This window comes from Pollachius pollachius, assembly GCF_949987615.1.
Source record: "Pollachius pollachius genome assembly, chromosome: 2".
Taxonomy (NCBI): domain Eukaryota; kingdom Metazoa; phylum Chordata; class Actinopteri; order Gadiformes; family Gadidae; genus Pollachius; species Pollachius pollachius.
In genome coordinates, this window is record NC_136935.1 from 23,693,254 (window position 1) to 23,711,097 (window position 17,844).

The 17,844-nt window shown below is 42.1% G+C and overlaps 1 protein-coding gene across 1 annotated transcript in view; it reads right to left on the reverse strand.

Moving 5' to 3' along the window:
• Positions 1–292: 292 nt before the first annotated feature.
• itsn1 (intersectin 1 (SH3 domain protein)) overlaps positions 293–17,844 on the reverse strand; it is a 71,296-nt gene continuing 53,744 nt past the window's right edge. The window contains exons 27-45 of the mRNA XM_079730252.1: positions 15,285–15,330; positions 15,054–15,175; positions 14,108–14,231; positions 13,137–13,331; positions 8,166–8,287; positions 7,778–7,884; positions 7,522–7,623; positions 7,222–7,303; positions 6,446–6,544; positions 6,011–6,094; positions 5,797–5,880; positions 5,140–5,271; positions 4,898–4,978; positions 4,648–4,769; positions 4,383–4,465; positions 3,384–3,467; positions 3,100–3,164; positions 2,494–2,602; positions 293–2,339 (exon numbers count right to left, since the gene is read on the reverse strand). Of these exons, the coding sequence (XP_079586378.1) occupies positions 2,191–2,339; positions 2,494–2,602; positions 3,100–3,164; positions 3,384–3,467; positions 4,383–4,465; positions 4,648–4,769; positions 4,898–4,978; positions 5,140–5,271; positions 5,797–5,880; positions 6,011–6,094; positions 6,446–6,544; positions 7,222–7,303; positions 7,522–7,623; positions 7,778–7,884; positions 8,166–8,287; positions 13,137–13,331; positions 14,108–14,231; positions 15,054–15,175; positions 15,285–15,330 (1,992 nt within the window). The 3' untranslated portion in view covers positions 293–2,190. The remainder of the gene's footprint in view (positions 2,340–2,493; positions 2,603–3,099; positions 3,165–3,383; positions 3,468–4,382; positions 4,466–4,647; positions 4,770–4,897; positions 4,979–5,139; positions 5,272–5,796; positions 5,881–6,010; positions 6,095–6,445; positions 6,545–7,221; positions 7,304–7,521; positions 7,624–7,777; positions 7,885–8,165; positions 8,288–13,136; positions 13,332–14,107; positions 14,232–15,053; positions 15,176–15,284; positions 15,331–17,844) is intronic.

Genomic DNA, 17,844 nt, shown 5'->3' on the forward strand with positions numbered 1-17,844 from the left:
ATATATATATATATATATATATATATATATATATATATATATATATATATATATAGTGTCTCTTTATAGCACGTATTAGACTAAATATTGATTAGTCTTGATTCAGTTGCGTGGTTCTGGACCTTTGAGCCCAGCAGTCCTCCCCTTTAGTAGAGGCTGTCTTCAGCTAACGACTGAACATGGTGGCTATAATAGGTCACCTCGTTCACATAGAACTCGCTCTAAAACCTCCCCATCCTCATCCTCATCCTCATCACAAACCAGAGCACAACGGGTCAAAGGGACTTGGTCCATCTGGAGTTTATTTTGAACATTGAGAGACAACAACGTAGACATCTTCTTACAGTGATAACCAGCAGGCTGCCTCCATGGCCCCCCAATAGTGTTCATATATTAACTCTCAGATAACAGTGTTATTATACACAACCTGGCAGGTGGACAATAATATTAGCCTTGCTTTAGTACAGTAGGGACATGGGGGGGGGGGGGGGGTTATGGGATGTATGATTGTTACATCCACCAGTCATCGTCATAAAAATCAATCATCATTGAAAAAGGAATAACATCAGCCGACACAGACACACGCACACAGTCACACACCTATAATTTACTGAGGCCTGCTTGATGTAGATTGGACAGTGGCTCCTCACTATGTCTTAACAATTTCATTTTGCATTAATACTGAGTCATGAGCCCAGTTAACAGATAAAAAATATTAAATAAATACATCAAGCCAATTTAATGTGGGTGGTCGGACGTTAAAAACAAACCATGTGTTGTGACCATAACTGTGCCTATGCATCTAGTAGCACGGCTGTGTGCCATAAACTAGCCTACTGGTTACTATATTGTTATAAAAGTGTTTCATTCATGACCCCCCCCCTGTCTTCGCCCCAAACCAGCAAAACTATGACCCTTGTTTGCTTGACATAAGTAAAAAAATTAATAACAGTAATACAACATATTTTCTGTACCTCAATCCGAGTCATCAAACATTATAAGCATAATGTAACCATGCCATTATTTCAAACATTGATTCTGGGGGTGCTGACATATTAAATTGCAGTCAGGTTGCTTTGGCCATTTTGCTTAAACAGAGCATCATTTTAAATACAATTTTTGTTTTCTTTAAATTCAGTACCTTGTTTATAATCTTAGATAGACCTGATAAGTTAAATGGTAAAAATCAACAAAAATAATAAACACTACCTTTCACTTGTATACCACTCCTCTTTCTTACTCTCAAAGTGTTTCTCTCACACACACACACACACACACACACACACCAGGGTATTGTGGGTTTTGGGAAAATGAGAGGGGGATTTTCCCTTGAGAAAACCAGAGTGGAAGCCGGGAAAAGACTGGACTGAACCGATTTCAGTAAATACTTATTTCCGATTGAACTCCATTATTCTATTTAAACATGTTTGGACGGGCCAGAATTAAATGTAATTCCTTTTCCAAAAAAAAAAAGCATTGGGTTTCAAAACATTTCAAATGGTTGCTATCCCTTCATTTTAAAGGGGCTGGGACAACCGTCAGTGGCTCTCTAAACTCTGAACTGCTCCCATAACCCAGATGTGAAGAAATGGATATAGTTTGCCACTTGAAACGTTTTTGTACCTCTTAACTAGGGTAGAGGCATAGTTTTGCCTAAAGCAGCTTAGAGTAGCCTTATATTACCCAGTAAGTGAGCTTGCTAGCTTGTGAGATCACGGCTATCCAGGAATTCTATTGCATTGCTAAGTGTTCATTCCCTTAAACAAATACAGGCTAATGAAACATAGAAGCAGATCCGTGCCAAAATTAAGTGAAAGTCCATCAAAGGAATTAAGTTTAATAAAATGCTAAATGATATATTTATTCTGTGTAGATTTACTCTGTCAATAAAATACAATAGATAAAAAAAAAACATTTAAAAATACTTTACTTGTTGATTTAAATCTTTATGAATCGATTTTTTCCCTTTTTATAATTAATTGAAATAAAATCCTTTTATTTTGTATTTATGTTTAATTTTGGCATGGTTGTGGTCCACCCCATCTGTTACACAGCAGCCCTTCTGAGGAGCAAACACATTATCCTAGCAATTTACATAAGGTATGAATATGGAATCTGATCCAAATGATAGGGTTCTCTTCAAAAGCTGCATGTCTGGTCCAGTCTACTGAAGTCCACTCCAGGCTTTAGCTAAGGTTCTTCAAACAGCTGGAGGTCCAGTCTCACCACTATCTCGCCTGTTGGTACCTCGTGGAGCAGCAACCGCTTTGTGATTGGTCCCTTGGAACCCTGGTCCTTCTTTATTTCAGCCAATCGGATCTCTGTCCTACCTAGAAAGTCTGAAATGTGAAGGGACATTTCCGAGGGTGAAAAAGTAGAGGGTGATACAAAGCTGAATAGAGCTGAATATAATCAGCTCTGTGATCACAGAGCTGGCAAAATTGCAACAAAACTCTTGAATAAAAGCAAAAGTGGTGTCAAGTGTGAACCGACCGTCAGGGGAGAATTGGTCTCGTTCAAAAACCGTGACGCAGAGCACGTCCTGCTCCAGGTCCTTGATGAAGAACTGACAATTGGAGTTCCACTTAGGATTCAGCGTGTCCTGAGAACAAAAGAGAATAATAAAGTACAAACTACCACAACAACGCTACAATCAAATTGGGTTGTTTGAGGATATTTTGTTTAATTTGAGTTCATAATAGCTGAATATCAGTTAGTGAGAGCAACAACAAACACAAAGGTGGTGTACTACTTCTCTAATAGGACCCCCCTACCCATGTAGTATGAGAGCAAAGTAGAAAGTAAAACCACAAGGAAAGTATTTAGTCACGTCACGTTCAGCTACTTTCTAATATAAGCATCATGAAGAAAAATTAACCAGTACTCTCGCGCAGACAAAAGATGCAGTGAAGTTGGAAAATGGATTTCATCCGAGCCTCAAATCCAACCAGACTCAAAGCTCAACCTTTTACAGTTTTTTTTCAACAGAGAAGATTCTGCTTGCATCACTACATGTTTTACTATTTAGTTTCTCTTGAACAGACCATGCTCTAGAGAGGTAAACAAAGAACATGAAAGCGATATGTATGACATTTATACCTGTAACGTCTTAGTGATATGGCACTGGGACCCCATGGTGACCTCGCAGTATGGATTACTCTTGCCTGCACACACAACACAGTTAACAGCAAAATACATGACGAGTCAGATAGACGGACACAGGGGTTATGAACTTGTTCTTTCGAGGGAACAGCTGACATGCACTACTCCCAAGATTGCTTTATCTTACGTTATCTTTCTTAATTTGTGAGATTCATTCATTTTGAAGGTTTTAAATCAGAAGAAGCAACCGTCTGTCTGTCTATCTGTGTGTGTATGTATACCATGCGAGCGGCAGGGTTTGAGTTCGATTCCCTCCACGATGTTGACCATTAGTCTGCCGATCCCCGTAGCTCGCTGAGAGCGCACTGAGATACAGAGAGAGACACACAGAGAGAATGCTAGAGTTCTTAAGGTCGCAAAAACAACATCTTATCAGCATTTTATACACCTAGCAGTCATCTTGGTTCAAAGGTTGTTATGGTTTTGAAAAACCATCCACAAAAGACAAACAGGAAAAGAAAGCCATTTTCTAAGTCATTTTAGTATATGTTAATTTGTTTTGTCAGACTAAACAGTTTCAGTTGGTTATGTTTTTTTGTAAATATATTTGGTTGATATTTTTTTTTTCCAAACTTACTTTTGTTTGTCCGCATTTTGCTTGTCCGACCAAGCTAGCGTTTAGTACCAAGATGCCACAAAGATGGCCACTGAATAAGTGAATAATACCCATAAGACACTCAACAAGAGAACATTGTCACTTAGGTAGGAAGAGAGGAAGGAGGGGAGGAGGAGAGGCAGGAGAGAGAGGAGGAGAGGCAGGAGAGGGAGGAGAAGAGGGAAAAGAGGCAGGAGAATGAGGAGAGGGAGGAGGAGAGGGAGAAAGAGGGACAGCAGAGGGAGGAAGAGAGGCAGGAGGAATGCCATGAGAGGGAAGTGGAGAGGAAGGAGAGTGAGAGGGAAAGGGAGGAGATGGAGAGGGCGGAGAAGGAGAAGGAGAGGGAGCAGGAGGAGAGGCAGAAGAGGGAGGAGGAACAGGAGGAGAGGGAGGAGGAGAGGGAGGAGGAGCAGGAGGCAAGGGTGGAGGAGACGCATGATAGGGAGGAGGAGCAGGAGAAGAGAGAAGCATGAGAGGGACGATGAGAGGGAGGACGAGAGGGCGGAGGAGAGGGCGGAAGAGAGAGAGAGTGGAGGAGAGGGAGGAGGAGCAGGAGGAGAGGGAGGAGGAGAGAGAGGAGGAGGAAAGGCGAGGAGGAGGAATAGAGGGAGGAGGAGGAGGGTACCTAGGTATGCCTTCTCTCTCTTCTTCTTCTCCGTCTCAATAAACAACTCAGATGCGGCTTTGATCTTCTGAACCCACGCCGTCCTGCATCACACACACACACACACACACACACACACACACACACACACACATTAAAGGATATGGGAAGCCCATCTTGTATGAAATAGAAGGTTCTAGATTATTGGATAATTTGCTGGTAAATTGTGGGTTTTTTATGCATGTGGACTCTGTGTGAGGAGGTGTATGTATACATGTATCCTTACCTCTCGTTGATGCTCTCGGCCCTCAGCGTGTAGACTCGGTCGATGTGAGAGATGTGGAAGAGAGGCTCGTCTCCAGACGGATCAGTGGGCAGCTTCACCAGAACCTCGTTCAGGAAGATTGGCTAGAAACACACATTATTATTGTGTTTCTGTTACATGTATGTGCATGGGAGTATGTTGACACACAAATCTTACCATATCCTGTTATTACCGGTTTTGGGTGTGTGTGTTTGTGCAAGTGTGTACTCACGGTCTTGTACATGCGGTACTGCAGGTGTGTTTTGGAGGAGAAAACCTTGTCTGAGCCCGAAAAACCCAGAGGTTTGGTCACCTGAGAGAGAGAGAGAGAGAGAGAGAGAGAGAGAGAGAGAGAAAGAATTTAAAACTATGATCAAACACAATGTGAAACTGTTATAGACTATCCCCTAAACAGCTATTGTTTTTGGTATGGGAACCTTTTTTTGTTCTCAGATCGATACCAACAGTACTTACTTGTGTGAGCAGCAGGAAATCGTTAAACAGGAAGCCGTAGAGCTCCTTGCTGCTCTTGGCTTTGAAGAGTTTCCCACTGTGGAGGAACTTCCGCGGCCCCAGACAGTTGGTCACCGAGTTAAACACCAGTTGCTGAAAGAAACATTTAGACCACAAAACTTGAAGATAGTGTAGGAAGGAATTGTTGTCATATTTGTTGACCTTTTCTTTACATCCCGACAGCAATCAATTAAAAATAGCAATCAATACCAACAAATAAATCAAATGCGCTGACAAAAAAAGCAAAAGGAGGGGCAAAGTGAGTGACCTGGCTCAAACTAGGTGTGGGTTTGGAGGGAGGCCTGAAGGGAGGGGCTAGATGTTTTAGGGTGGAAAGAAGTACAGAAACCACTTTAGCTTCCTCTGCTTAGTTTCTCCTACTGCCTACCCTAGCTTTAGGAGTCAAAAACAGCTACATAAATAATGGTTAAGAAAATGTGCAATATTTTTTAAAAAAAAAACAGCTACAAGGCAAGTTAAACAACTTAAATCAATAAGATGCAGTAAACAGCACAGAGAGCTGAAAACTAAAAGTACTGTGGTTGAGCAACTCATTGATTAGCTAGTTCCTACTTCTGACTCTACATTGGCATGCAGCCGTGTGTGTGTGTTTGTTACCTCAGAAAGGCCCTCACACTGGACATGAGCCTGAATCCATTCCAGTCGGTCAGAGTTTTCCTTCTCCCGTACTCCTTCATTCACCTTAAAGCACACACACAGGAGCTGGTTTATAAACACAGCTTACTAACAACTGTTAAGAGAGTGTGTGTGTGTGTGTGTGTGTGTGTGTGTGTGTGTGTGTGTGTGTGTGTGTGTGTGCGCGCGCACACACCTGTGAGCAGAGCTCCTCTGCTTTCTCCAGAGCAGCCTTCAGGTGGCTGTGGTCAGGATGAGGTTCTGGCGTGTTCTCTAAGATCTGCATGACACCAAGAGGAACACATAGAGGGAAGGACACCAGATTAAAACACAACCAATACATCTTCCGACCATGGTTAAGTTGTGTGACCATGTGTAAAGACCTTCTTTTGCAACCTGATTAACATTAACCCTGACTCAGTTAGCTCAAATATCAAATCAAATGATTCCGGGGTACCTGATCATGTGATCTACAGTACCCTAGTTATCAGGCTCCATCTAAAGGGAATTTACTTATCAATAGTTATCAGTGTTCATCTGAGGGGACTTTACTTATCACTAGTTATCATTCTCCATCTAAGGGGACATTACTCTGTCCTGATGCTTTGCTCATCCTTTGTGTAATCCTTACATTTTTGATGATGAGTGGGTAGCGGGTGACTCTCTGCATGGGTTTGAGGAGGAAGCTGGACAGAGGCATTCCTTTACAGCGGGGGTCCATGGCTAACCGCTGCTCAGGACAGAGAGACAACAAGAGAGAGAGAGAGACATTATATACGAGCACAGTTGATCTCAACCTGCTCCTTGGTTACACGACTTCATTCAATTGTCCTGGTTTCATTTGTTGGTTTCTCTAATCTAAACATTTAGATTCATACCATAATCAGTTCAATATTGAAAGAAGAGTTTAAAGGGGTGATATCATGCTTTCTCAACTTTCCCCTTTGCTTTAGACTTTTATTTGAAATATGTATACACGGTTTACGTCTGCTAACTAGAAAAAGTACGAGCCAGGTGGAGTATTCGTGCCCACCGAGAACGCCCCTCAATAGGTGCGTGAAACAGCTTGTTTGCGCACAAATTATACTTCTGTAACATTGTGACGTGGGCGGTGCTGAAGTGCAGAAGTTGTGCCTCTCGGCTACTTGCAATGTTGTCAACTTCTGGGGGATGTGAATTTGCTGACACATGCGCAAAGCGTTCGACCAATCACAACAGCAGACTAGGGCCTTAAAGCGACATGATACAAAACAGAATGTTTTTGTAAGATGCTGAAATTGAAATCTACATTACCTGGATTATATGAATTTTTGGGCACTAGCTGTTTTACATAATGAGTGTAAAAATTATTAGATTCCATACTTGGAATGATGGTTGTGGAAGTGTTTTCATGTGTTCTGTACATACCTTAAGGAAGTCTTTGACTTCTGGGTTGTCATCAGTTTTCTGCTGTATCAGCGTAGCTCCGTTAAGTTGACACGAACAAAACCTTCATAAAAACACAGATTTATAGCTCTTAATATGTTATATTTATGTCCAGCATAGACAATTCACTTGAATAATATATTCTTAAAAAGGAATGTATTATTTGTAGGTTTTAGTGCTTTATGAAGCACTAAAACCTAAAAATGTCATTTTTTATAATGATTAGGAAATCTGTTCTTTTCCCCATGAGGGAACATGCTAATACAAATGACTGAACAGAACCTGATGTAGGGCTGCATGTGAGGCAGCTGATTGGTCAGGATGTCACCAATCATCTTCACCGGCATTCGGTCACCTGACATCTTCTTCCTGACTCTCAGAGCTCTTTTTTTTTGGGGGGGGGGGGGGGGGGTACAAAGAAGCTTGATTGGACAGTAGAATAGAGTTTATGTGTTCTATGTAATGAGTGTTTTATCTCTACCTCTACTTAGATGATCATGTCTGTCTGTATGTCTGCATCTGTGTGTGTGTGTTTTACTTCAGCAGCTTGATGTTGCACATAATGAGTTCCTTCCAATTGACAAAGATCATGGCCACCTCCTTTTCCGTCAGCAGCTCACACTCTAACAGAGGCTTCTGGAAGATCTGCACACACACACACACACACACACGTCTTTTAGGTAACGCTCTTCTCGGGGCAGGAGAGCCGGACATGTCTTCTATATCAACAAACTACTTTTACTTTTCTTGAGTACCCACACAAATAAACAAATCAAGGGAAACTAATCCATGACATTATGATAATTTACTGTGTTGAGGTCAGAGCCTTACACATGTTCCCTCTTACAGATCTCAGACCTGCTGCCCAGGCGTGGGTGAAGCATGGAAGGGTGGAGTTGGTGGTGAAATGAACCAGGAGCGTGTACCTCTGTGACGAGCTGCAGATCGTTGACGTAGTTCTCCTCTGTGACAATGAGTTCATGTGTGTAGCCCTGCCGCTTCCTCTCCATTGGGCTCAGCATGTCCAGCAGGTGGAGGTCAGCGCACCCTGGATATAGAGCCACACAATAGGCCAAGGACCGCTGTCAATCAAAGGGCTTTACAACACCCAAACCTCCCCAAGTTCACAATGAAATGAGTTGACCCCAGGATCAAGTACTTTAACACACAGCTACATACCTGGAGGCAGAACACACAGGAACAACACAGCCATGCAGCCAGGCCTGTGGGAGTAACCCATGCGGTCGATGGGATAGAAGTGTCTAGCTGATCAATCCTCAGTTTTGTGTGTTTATAGCTGGTCTATGTGTGTGTCAAGGAGTCTCTATCCTAACATTCTGCTCCAAACATTGCGCTGCATCTTTGTTTGAGAAAGGAGGCCATAATCGGGTTAGGCTGACTGTACTACAAAGGATTATTTACCCATCAAGAAACTAACTAGTTACTTTATGTATTCCCACACACGTTTCCCTTTACTTCCACGATAGATGGACAGATAGACTATAAACACACACACACGTGGTGGGTTGCATGCGAGAGTAATTAGGCCAGTGGACTTCATTATGTCTGAGTGTTTAATTGTCAGGACCAATCAGATTCTCTGCGCCACTCAAATTTCCACCAATAAAACCTTGACATCTTTACTATCAAAGCTAGCCATCATGAGTTGACTGTGTACATTCCTCTCATTCATCCAGTTCATTACTTTTGTATATTCATTTGCAGTAACTATATATATTTCCTCATCTTTCCTTCTATACTTATGTATTTTTTATTAGCGTTGCAACCAATATGGATATGAAGCTTCAACCTTAATTCAATAGCTAGACTATAGATTACAGAGCACTTTCTAGAGGAACTGGAGTAATGTTAGAGATCTTTTTAATTCTTTTGATGGGAGTTTTTGCTCAACAGCATGGCAATTGCCTTCTCTCTTATCGTGGCACCTTGACACCAATCAGTTTCCCCAAAATGAATTATGACGATCAATGCATACAAAGAAAAGACAGTAAGCAGCCAGGGAGAACAACAGGTCTCTCCTGGTAGCCTCTGTAACAGGGTGCTGTGCAGTATTGCTTTTCACTGCACCGTTCTCTGGTCAAACCAACAGTAGCATTCTGCTGGTCTAGAGCTTTCGTTTGAAAACCAAATCCTTGTCCGGTTCATTCAATCAGGGAAGATTTGGAGAAACAACAGATGGACAGATACTGTGTGGCATACAATTCAGAGAGCAACAAAACAATCATTAACACAGGCGATCACACAGTGATCGCTACCATCTCAAGAAGCACACAGCTTACAAGACTTGCTGGCAATGCAATAACCCTTGTTTCCCCAGAGTTGGTGCTACCCCACAGTTTGATTTTAGTCTTTGGTTATACGTTAAATTAGTTTGAGAACCTCTGCTTTTGACTAATAATCCAATCAGGCCTTTATCTTCAAGCACTGATACACTGTAGCCCTGTGATAAAAGCAGGTTAATCATAATTATATTCTATTGCTAGTCTTATAAAAAGCTGCATATTCATGATAGTAATTCATTATTATTATTCTTATGATGGCTAACAATTATATCACAATACTGAAATTTAATAAAATCAAAGAAAAAATAAACAGCACAATAAACAAATGGTATACGACAACACTATAATACTAGAGGTGGTTGAGGGACACACGGACCTGTTGGGAGAGGACCACCCCGGCATTGTGTGTTACCATGGAAACAATGGCCAGATATGGCCTAAGGATGGACTTTGTTGTCTGTCACATTCATATGACCGTCGGTCTGTGTGCGTGAGCATTTTTGTAACTGAATGGGTGGGTCGTAAGTACGTGGATGTAAAACAAAAATATCAACTGGTCCCATCAGTGTGGTCAGAAAGGTCTTGCTCTCGAAACTTGAATGCATTCTGCTAGGTCATTTGCGGAAACGTTGGGCATTACAAGCTGTCCGCAACAGTGCTGTAGAAGTAGACTACCTCACATTGGCAAATTAACCCTTAATACTTAATTTTTATGGAAGGACCATAAATAGCACCTTTGAAAATCAAATATAAAGTAAAAGTAACAGACAGTGAGTTGGTCTCAAGTTCAGCCACACAACGCATCTGTTTGTTTGACCTCGCTGCAGTCCTGTGTGTCTGTGTGATTCCAGATAAACTTCCCAGTAGGGTTGGAGCGATTTCCAAAAGCCAAGCGTTGGTGGTGCTTTGGCATCAACGTAAAGGTTTTTCCACCTTTTCATGTACAAGAAAACATATGCCATGGTACTTTCTTAAACACTTGGCAAAACGTATTTGTTAAACCATACTACTTTAAAATTCGATAACATTGATATGATTGCAGGCAGATATCAAATATACATAAGATATTAAAATGGCTGGTTGTGCAAATTTCTGCGATTAAAAAACATCATACAAGTTAATACACAAAAGGGGGATTAAACCAAACTGTTGACATGAATGACAAACACTGTGTTATATCATACACTAAAGGAAAGCAACCATTTCTCCCAATGCTAAAACTCAACACTGAATGCATTTCAACACAAGACAAGGTCTTTTGATAAATCGTTCCAACCCTGTCTGCGTGTGACATCCCCATCCTGTCCTGACCCCAGCCCTGAACAGTGTGGCCAGCATTCACTGACAGAGCAACCACATGACAATGAACATGAGACAAGAAAACAACAACCCACACAACATAAAACACAGAGTGAATATTCAACTACAACTTGATCACAATTCAGGGAGGTTTGGAAGATATGTGTTGATTCACTTTAAAAAGCCATTTACATTCTGTACCTTAACTCTTGGTTGTGTGACCCGTGTGCATGTATATGTGTTTGGGTTTTAGAGCCGGTATGCTAAGCAGTTATAGCTTGTCTTATGTCTCCCATTTCTGAGCACCCTTCTCCTCTCGGCTAGCACTGGCTAACTGTTGTGGGAAGCAGACCGAGCACAGCATCTCGGCCTGGGAGGGGGCCGCGTCTCAAGGTGAAGTCCTCCTCCCCTTCCTTCTGTGTCAGCTCTTGGCCTCCTCTCCTCCATCCTCAAAAGCAGGGGGGAGAGGAGGGAGGAGGCGTACACCACAGTACAACTACCAGCAGGGAGGAGAGGAGGAGTCAAAGGGAGCTAGAGAGGAGGAGGGGGGGGATACACTTTGACATTGAGATGCGTCCTCCCGCAGATAGTGGGTCTTTCTGTGACGCTGTGGGAGGGGCGGAGTTAGTAAGGGTTTGTTGGGTGAGTGGGGGGGAGGGGACGCACTAAATGATACAGTTGAAACAATGAGAGCAGGGGTTAGAGAGAGGGCGGGGCCTAAGATAGTGATTCTATATGACAGGGATCACTCTGAAAGCCACAAAATGACCCACTATCCACGTTACCACGCTAGGATAGGGATGGCTCTACATACGAGCGTGTGTATTTAGATGTGTGTTGGGCTGTGCATGAATGTGTTTTTTTTTGTGAATACAGTGGTCCAGTCGAACAACTAATATTTATCCATTAGCAAAGAAAGGGCTCAATAATAACGCTTCCTTTGAAACAAAACCTCCCCCTTCCTGTTCCATTCTCTCATCTTAAACCTGGAGGAGGATCAGCTGAGCTGAACAGTGAGGGGGTCAGGTGAGGAGAGAAGGACAAGGTCTGGAACAGACAGAGAGACTGAGAGAAAGAGAGACAGAGAGAGAGACAGAAAGAGAGATGCAGCAGGCCCCTCCGGTTGAACACTGCTGTCCACCGTTTTTGGCCGTGTCGCTCAGCACCATGCATAGACAGTCAAGAGTTTTGGCCTTTTAACATTACAGTCTGTCTGTCTGTCTGTCTTAATGTCTGTCTGTCTGACTTCTATTGGTGGAGAGTCGCCATTTCCTGGTCATGTGACCTCTTGCTGCTGTCCCATTGGTTGAGTGGCCTAGTGGGCGTGGCCTAGTGGGTCTCTTTGAGGGCTTTGAGGAGGAGAGGGGGGTTCTGGGTAATGATATGATCCTAGAGAGAGGACGACAACAACAACATCAACAAAAACAACTAAACAAAAAAAACACAACAACAACTAATCAGTTGCTAGGTGGGCGGGGCGTGCAGCCAGACAGGCAGTGTGGAGGTGTGCTCTAATGTAGAAATAGGGTCTAGAACAGACAACCAGTATGAGGCAGTTTGATCAAATATTATCACATTTCAATTCAGTTTACATTTCTGTGTCTCCATCAGAATCTACTGATAATAGTATATATAAAATGTATCATATATAGATAGTAATAAGCATCAGCTTATTATAAAACAATGACAGACTTTAAATGCATCTTTCTAGCCATCTCTGCACTCAAAGGACTCATGTATCAGAGGAGCCTCACGTTCTCCATTCCTGTGGTGGTAGTTTGGGCATGCTGGCATCATGTTAGTACAGAGCAGACCCGGACAAGGGGGAGAGGAAGAAGGTCTACAACATGGAGACCATGAGGATGAAGCTATGAGAGTCAAACTGCCCCGGGTGCTACCTGCAGACTCTAAGTCCATGGAGGATCAGGAGGGACGCATGCACAGAACGCACAGAAACACATGCAAACAAACACACACGCACACCCAGAGGTGGTGGATGACTGGGAGGCTTTCAAAGAGGTCCATAGTAGTGTGAAGTTCAACCACCCACCGGACAGGGTCAACGGTAAGGAGAGAGACAGCCTCTCCACACCTGGCTCTGGGTTGTGTGTGTGTTTGAGAGAGAGCTAGCGAGAGAGGAAGAGAGCAAGATGGTGCTGTGTGTCCCTGGACTCTGTTCCACTCCTATCCACTCACACTGTGCACACTGTGCAAGCTCAACGCATTTCAATCAGTGTTTGTGGCAGTGTGTGTGTGTGTGTATGTGTTTGTATGTGCGTGCCCTTGTGAACTTACACTGAGTGCTGGGGTCGGTATCCGTGGTCACCTTGACGTAGTTGCTAGGAAACAGACCCTCTCGCCCATTGAGCTCTCCCTTCCACCAATCACAGTCATCCTTGCTGATCACCGTGATCACCTGACCCTTCAGGAAGGCCAGCTCGTCGTCGTTCTGGGCCACGTAGTCGTACATGCCGATCACCTGACACAGAGCTAGAGACAGGGAGGGACTCGGCTTATTGTCCCCCTCTACAGTCTAATGAACTGATACTGACACAGAGCTAGAGAAAGGGAGGGACTTGGCTTATTGTCCCCCCCTACAGTCTAATGAACTGATACTGACACAGAGCTAGAGAAAGGGAGGGACTCTGCTTATTGTCCCCCTCTACAGTCTAATGAACTGATACTGACACAGCTAGAGACAGGGAGGGACTCTGCTTATTGTCCCCGCCCCCTCTACAGTCTAATGAACTCATACTGACACAGGGCTGGAGACAGGGAAGGACTCGGCTTATTGTCCCGCTACAGTCTAATGAACTGATATTACCAGCAATACAGTTAAAGAACTAAAGAAAGAAAATACCATCATCTCACCTTCATTTTGGACTAAATATACACTTGGCTAGAGGACGGCCTGAGATTAGTATACACTGACCTTTCTGATGTTTGAAAACCAATGAATCCTAATTAAGCAACTATGTTAGCAAGGCGTATTAGACCAATTCCCTTAAAAAGCTTAAAAAAAACAAAAACAAAACACAAAGGACCCAAATCAGGGAGTGTTGTCTCTGATTGGGTACGTGGATCGGTTTGCTTCCGATTGGGTACGTAGATAGGGCTGTTTCTGATTTGGTACATAGATGGGGCTGTTTCTGATTTGGTACATAGGTTGTTTCTGATTTGGTACTTGGATGTTGCGCTGTTTGCATTCTGCTTTCCCCAACTAGAGGGCCAGTGTTTGGGTTGAAGGCCATTTCTGTGCTGGTTACCTGAGTGAGAGGGAGCCAACTTGGGTGGAAGGGGTTCCGTGGGCGTGGTCTTGCTGGTGCTGGGGCTCAATAGCTTCACATAATTGGCCGGAAACCAACCAATCTGGCGCTTCTTCCCCCGGGCCTGGTGCAACACACAAGATTGATTGGTTGATTGAATTAAGTCTTTTGACATTCAGAGATACAAAGGTTTAATATTGAAATACATGGAATTTGCAAAAGAAACATGTATTTTGTATCATATATTTCTATCTTTCAACCTACCTATATTTTTGTGTTTTTTAATAAAAACAGGAATAAATACGGTTCTCATCCATGTTTTGTATTGATAGCTTTTCATCATGTCTTGCAGGTAATAAATACCATCAGTATTCAAACAACAAATAAATGAAGGTATTCCACGAAATCCGAAAGATTTGTAAACACTGCCCCACATTTTCAAGAGTCTGAATGTGCAACCTGGAGGTAGTAGTTAGTAGTTCAGGAGAAGTTTTCTGTACTGTGACTGGCTGTGCATCTGGGCGGGGCAGACCCGCGTAGATCGGCTAAGGAGGCGTTAGTGGAAGGGGCTGGGGGTATGAGTGGGAGGGGCTGGGGGGGTTGGGAGTGGGAAGCCCTCTGGGTCGTGAGTGGGAGGGGAGGTGGGGCATGAGTGGGAAGGACTTGGGGCGTGAGTGGGAGGGGCTGGGGTAATGAGTGGGAGGGGCTTTGGGAGTTTCAATGGTACGACTGTTGCAAACAAATAGGTACAGGCTGGCCAGCATTTTTTATTTCTGGAATATAAAAAAATTACTTGGGGATGTGATTTTATTAATCCCATTATATATGATCAATTTCAATCAGCATTTACTACAGATATATCCATGTGATTTAAAGAAACAAGCTAGTTGAAATGTTACAGATTGCAACTTTATTTCCCTCCTGTTGCTCCATGGCTGATGTTTACCTGGAGTTCTCCCTCCCACCAGCCTCCTGGGTTCTTCTTCCGGATCAGGATGAGCTGTCCTGGAGCCAGGGTCAGCTGCTCAGCCCCGGTAGCGCTGTATGGAGCTATCACCTGGGCGATCTCTGAGTAGAGGAGAGGAGAGGAGGAGGGAGGGATTATTACTTTGATCACTTAAAGGCACAAGGATATCATAAAAGATGGTCACACGCATCAGATTTATGGACTGCTGACCTGGCTTCTTGCCCAGACTGCCAGTCTTCCCTGCCGGACCCAACGACTAGAGAGGAAGGTTGGATGAAAGCAGAAGAATTATTGAAAGAAATTAAGGATAGAACAGTTTTAATTCAAATGAAGTATACACATCTATACCTATACCATATAAATATCAAAACACACGCACACAGACATGGTAATTTCAGGGTGGGAAAGATAATATGAATTTTTAATCAGGCCATCCAGACTATGCCAGAATGTCCCTCTGTATTGAATCTGTATTGGTGACTATTGGGCAAACTTCCACAAGTAGTCATTGAGCGTTATTGGCAGTCTACTCGAGTTAGCTAGCAACGCCTTCAGGCCTATGCATTGTTCACTTTCTTGAAAGGCGAGGCACTTGATGCATGCCCGTAAACTTAAGATGGCTGATGTTGTCTTTCTTTACTGCTGTCAACACCATTGTTGCTCATATTAAATCTTTGTTTTAGCTTGTCATAGCAGAAGTCATGGAAATAACCAATGTAAATTGCATAAATAAATGCATCAAGGAACGATCCTCCTTTCCCTTCACAGAGCAACACATGATACATCAGGGCTCAGGTTGTGTTGTTGTTGTGTTGTGTTCCTGTTATGGTCCCTTTGAAGGTAAACATCCCCTTGACCAATTAAACACAAACATCATATTCTATACAGATCGATATAATATACCGTATCATGTCTATCTACTGAGTCATGAATTTCCTTTTAAAATATGAAACATAATTACAAAGCATAGATACCCTTACTTTATATAAAGTATTGAATTTGTATGTCTGGTAGCTGTTATGTATTATAGATACTAGACTTTTCACGAGCGTGTTGCGCTCGCTCAACCTTTAGTTGTAATTAACCCATAGCAATAAAGTGGAAACCCGTGTCGATACTGTAACAAATTTCTGAGCGCATAATATAATAACATTTTCCCTATAATTTTAAAACTTATAAAATTCGTTCACCACGAATGACTCTTAAAAGCTGTGCCAACATTTAAATGCTTTTTAATCATTCAGCGAACAAAAGGCTGATTAACATTTAGGGGGCCACTCAATGACATGCAGAAGCGTCATCTTCACATATGGGGTCAGAACAGCCTCATTAATAATGAATGTACAGAGAAGGATTCACAAATGTATTTTGTGATTTATATATAAATTACTCTCTTCTCACAAATACATTTCAATGCACACACAAATGGATATCGGTATGAATAAATGTAAAATAAATCCATAAACAAAAGTAAGTTTCACAAACACATTTCTGATCCACAGACAAATGTGTCTTGTTTTAAATAAATGTAATATAAATCCATAAATATATGAATCCAAAAAATATTTGCAATTTTCATCAAAAATGTATTTGGATGTTGTTACAGTTATATAAAAACTGTTAAACTTGAATTAACAAGACGCTGTTCATTTGTGAACTTGTTTGCATTTGTGTGTGAACTGGTCTGTATTTATATGTGGATTTTTGAGACTCCTGACTTGGCTGGATTCACAAATGCATTTTTTTCAAAAAATAAACTCTGTAGCCAATCAGATGCCTCCCTCGTTTTCAGCCAATCACATGACTGCAGTGATGTGATTGGCTGGGTATTTTTTTGGGGGGGGGGTTTAGATTGTCGGTGCCGTTAAAGTAGCATTAATAATCGTTTACTACTTTAACAGCACAGACAATCCCAAAACCCAGTCGAAACCAGATGGAAAAAGTGTGTAGTTCAAAACGTGACACAGCTTTTACTTCTTCGCCACCTAGAGATTATTATGTACGATCATTCAAAAACCCCATGTTATTTCCCATAGACATTTGACCGAGGGAACCGGGAGGCACAGAGGCTGGACTTATTTTTCAGAGGTCAGGACTGCAGTCATGTGATTGGCTGTAAACAAGGGAGGCATCTGATTGGCTACAGAGAGTTCCTTGCTGAAAAAAATGCATTTGTGAGTCCAACCACGTCAGGAGAGTCTCAAAAATCCACATGTAGATAAAGACCAGTTCAGACACAAATGCAAACAAGTTCACAAATGAAAAGTGTCTTGTTAATTCAAGTTTAACAGTTTGTATATAAATGTAACAACATCCAAATTCATTTTTGATGAAAATTGCAAATATTCTTTTGATTCATATATTTATGGATTTATATTACATTATTTAAAACAAGACACATTTGTGTGTGGATCAGAAATGTGTTTATGAAACTTATTTTTGTTTATGGATTTATTTAACATTTCTACATACCAATATCCATTTGTGTGTGCATTGAAATGCATTTGGGAAAATAGAGTAATTTATATATAAATCACAAAATACATTTGTGAATCCTTCTCTGTGCATTCATTAGGTGAGTGCTGCATGCAGAGCTCAACTATTATTCTTCATAAGTTTTATTAGTGTGAATTCTGTAGCATTCACACTCTAGATATTGAAATCTTTATTTTTCTTATTCTGCCGGTTTTTTGGTCTTCAACTCCTCCGCCATACTTTCAGCAACAGAAACCATTCAACTATTAAAACGTTCAGCTCTTTAACGACATGA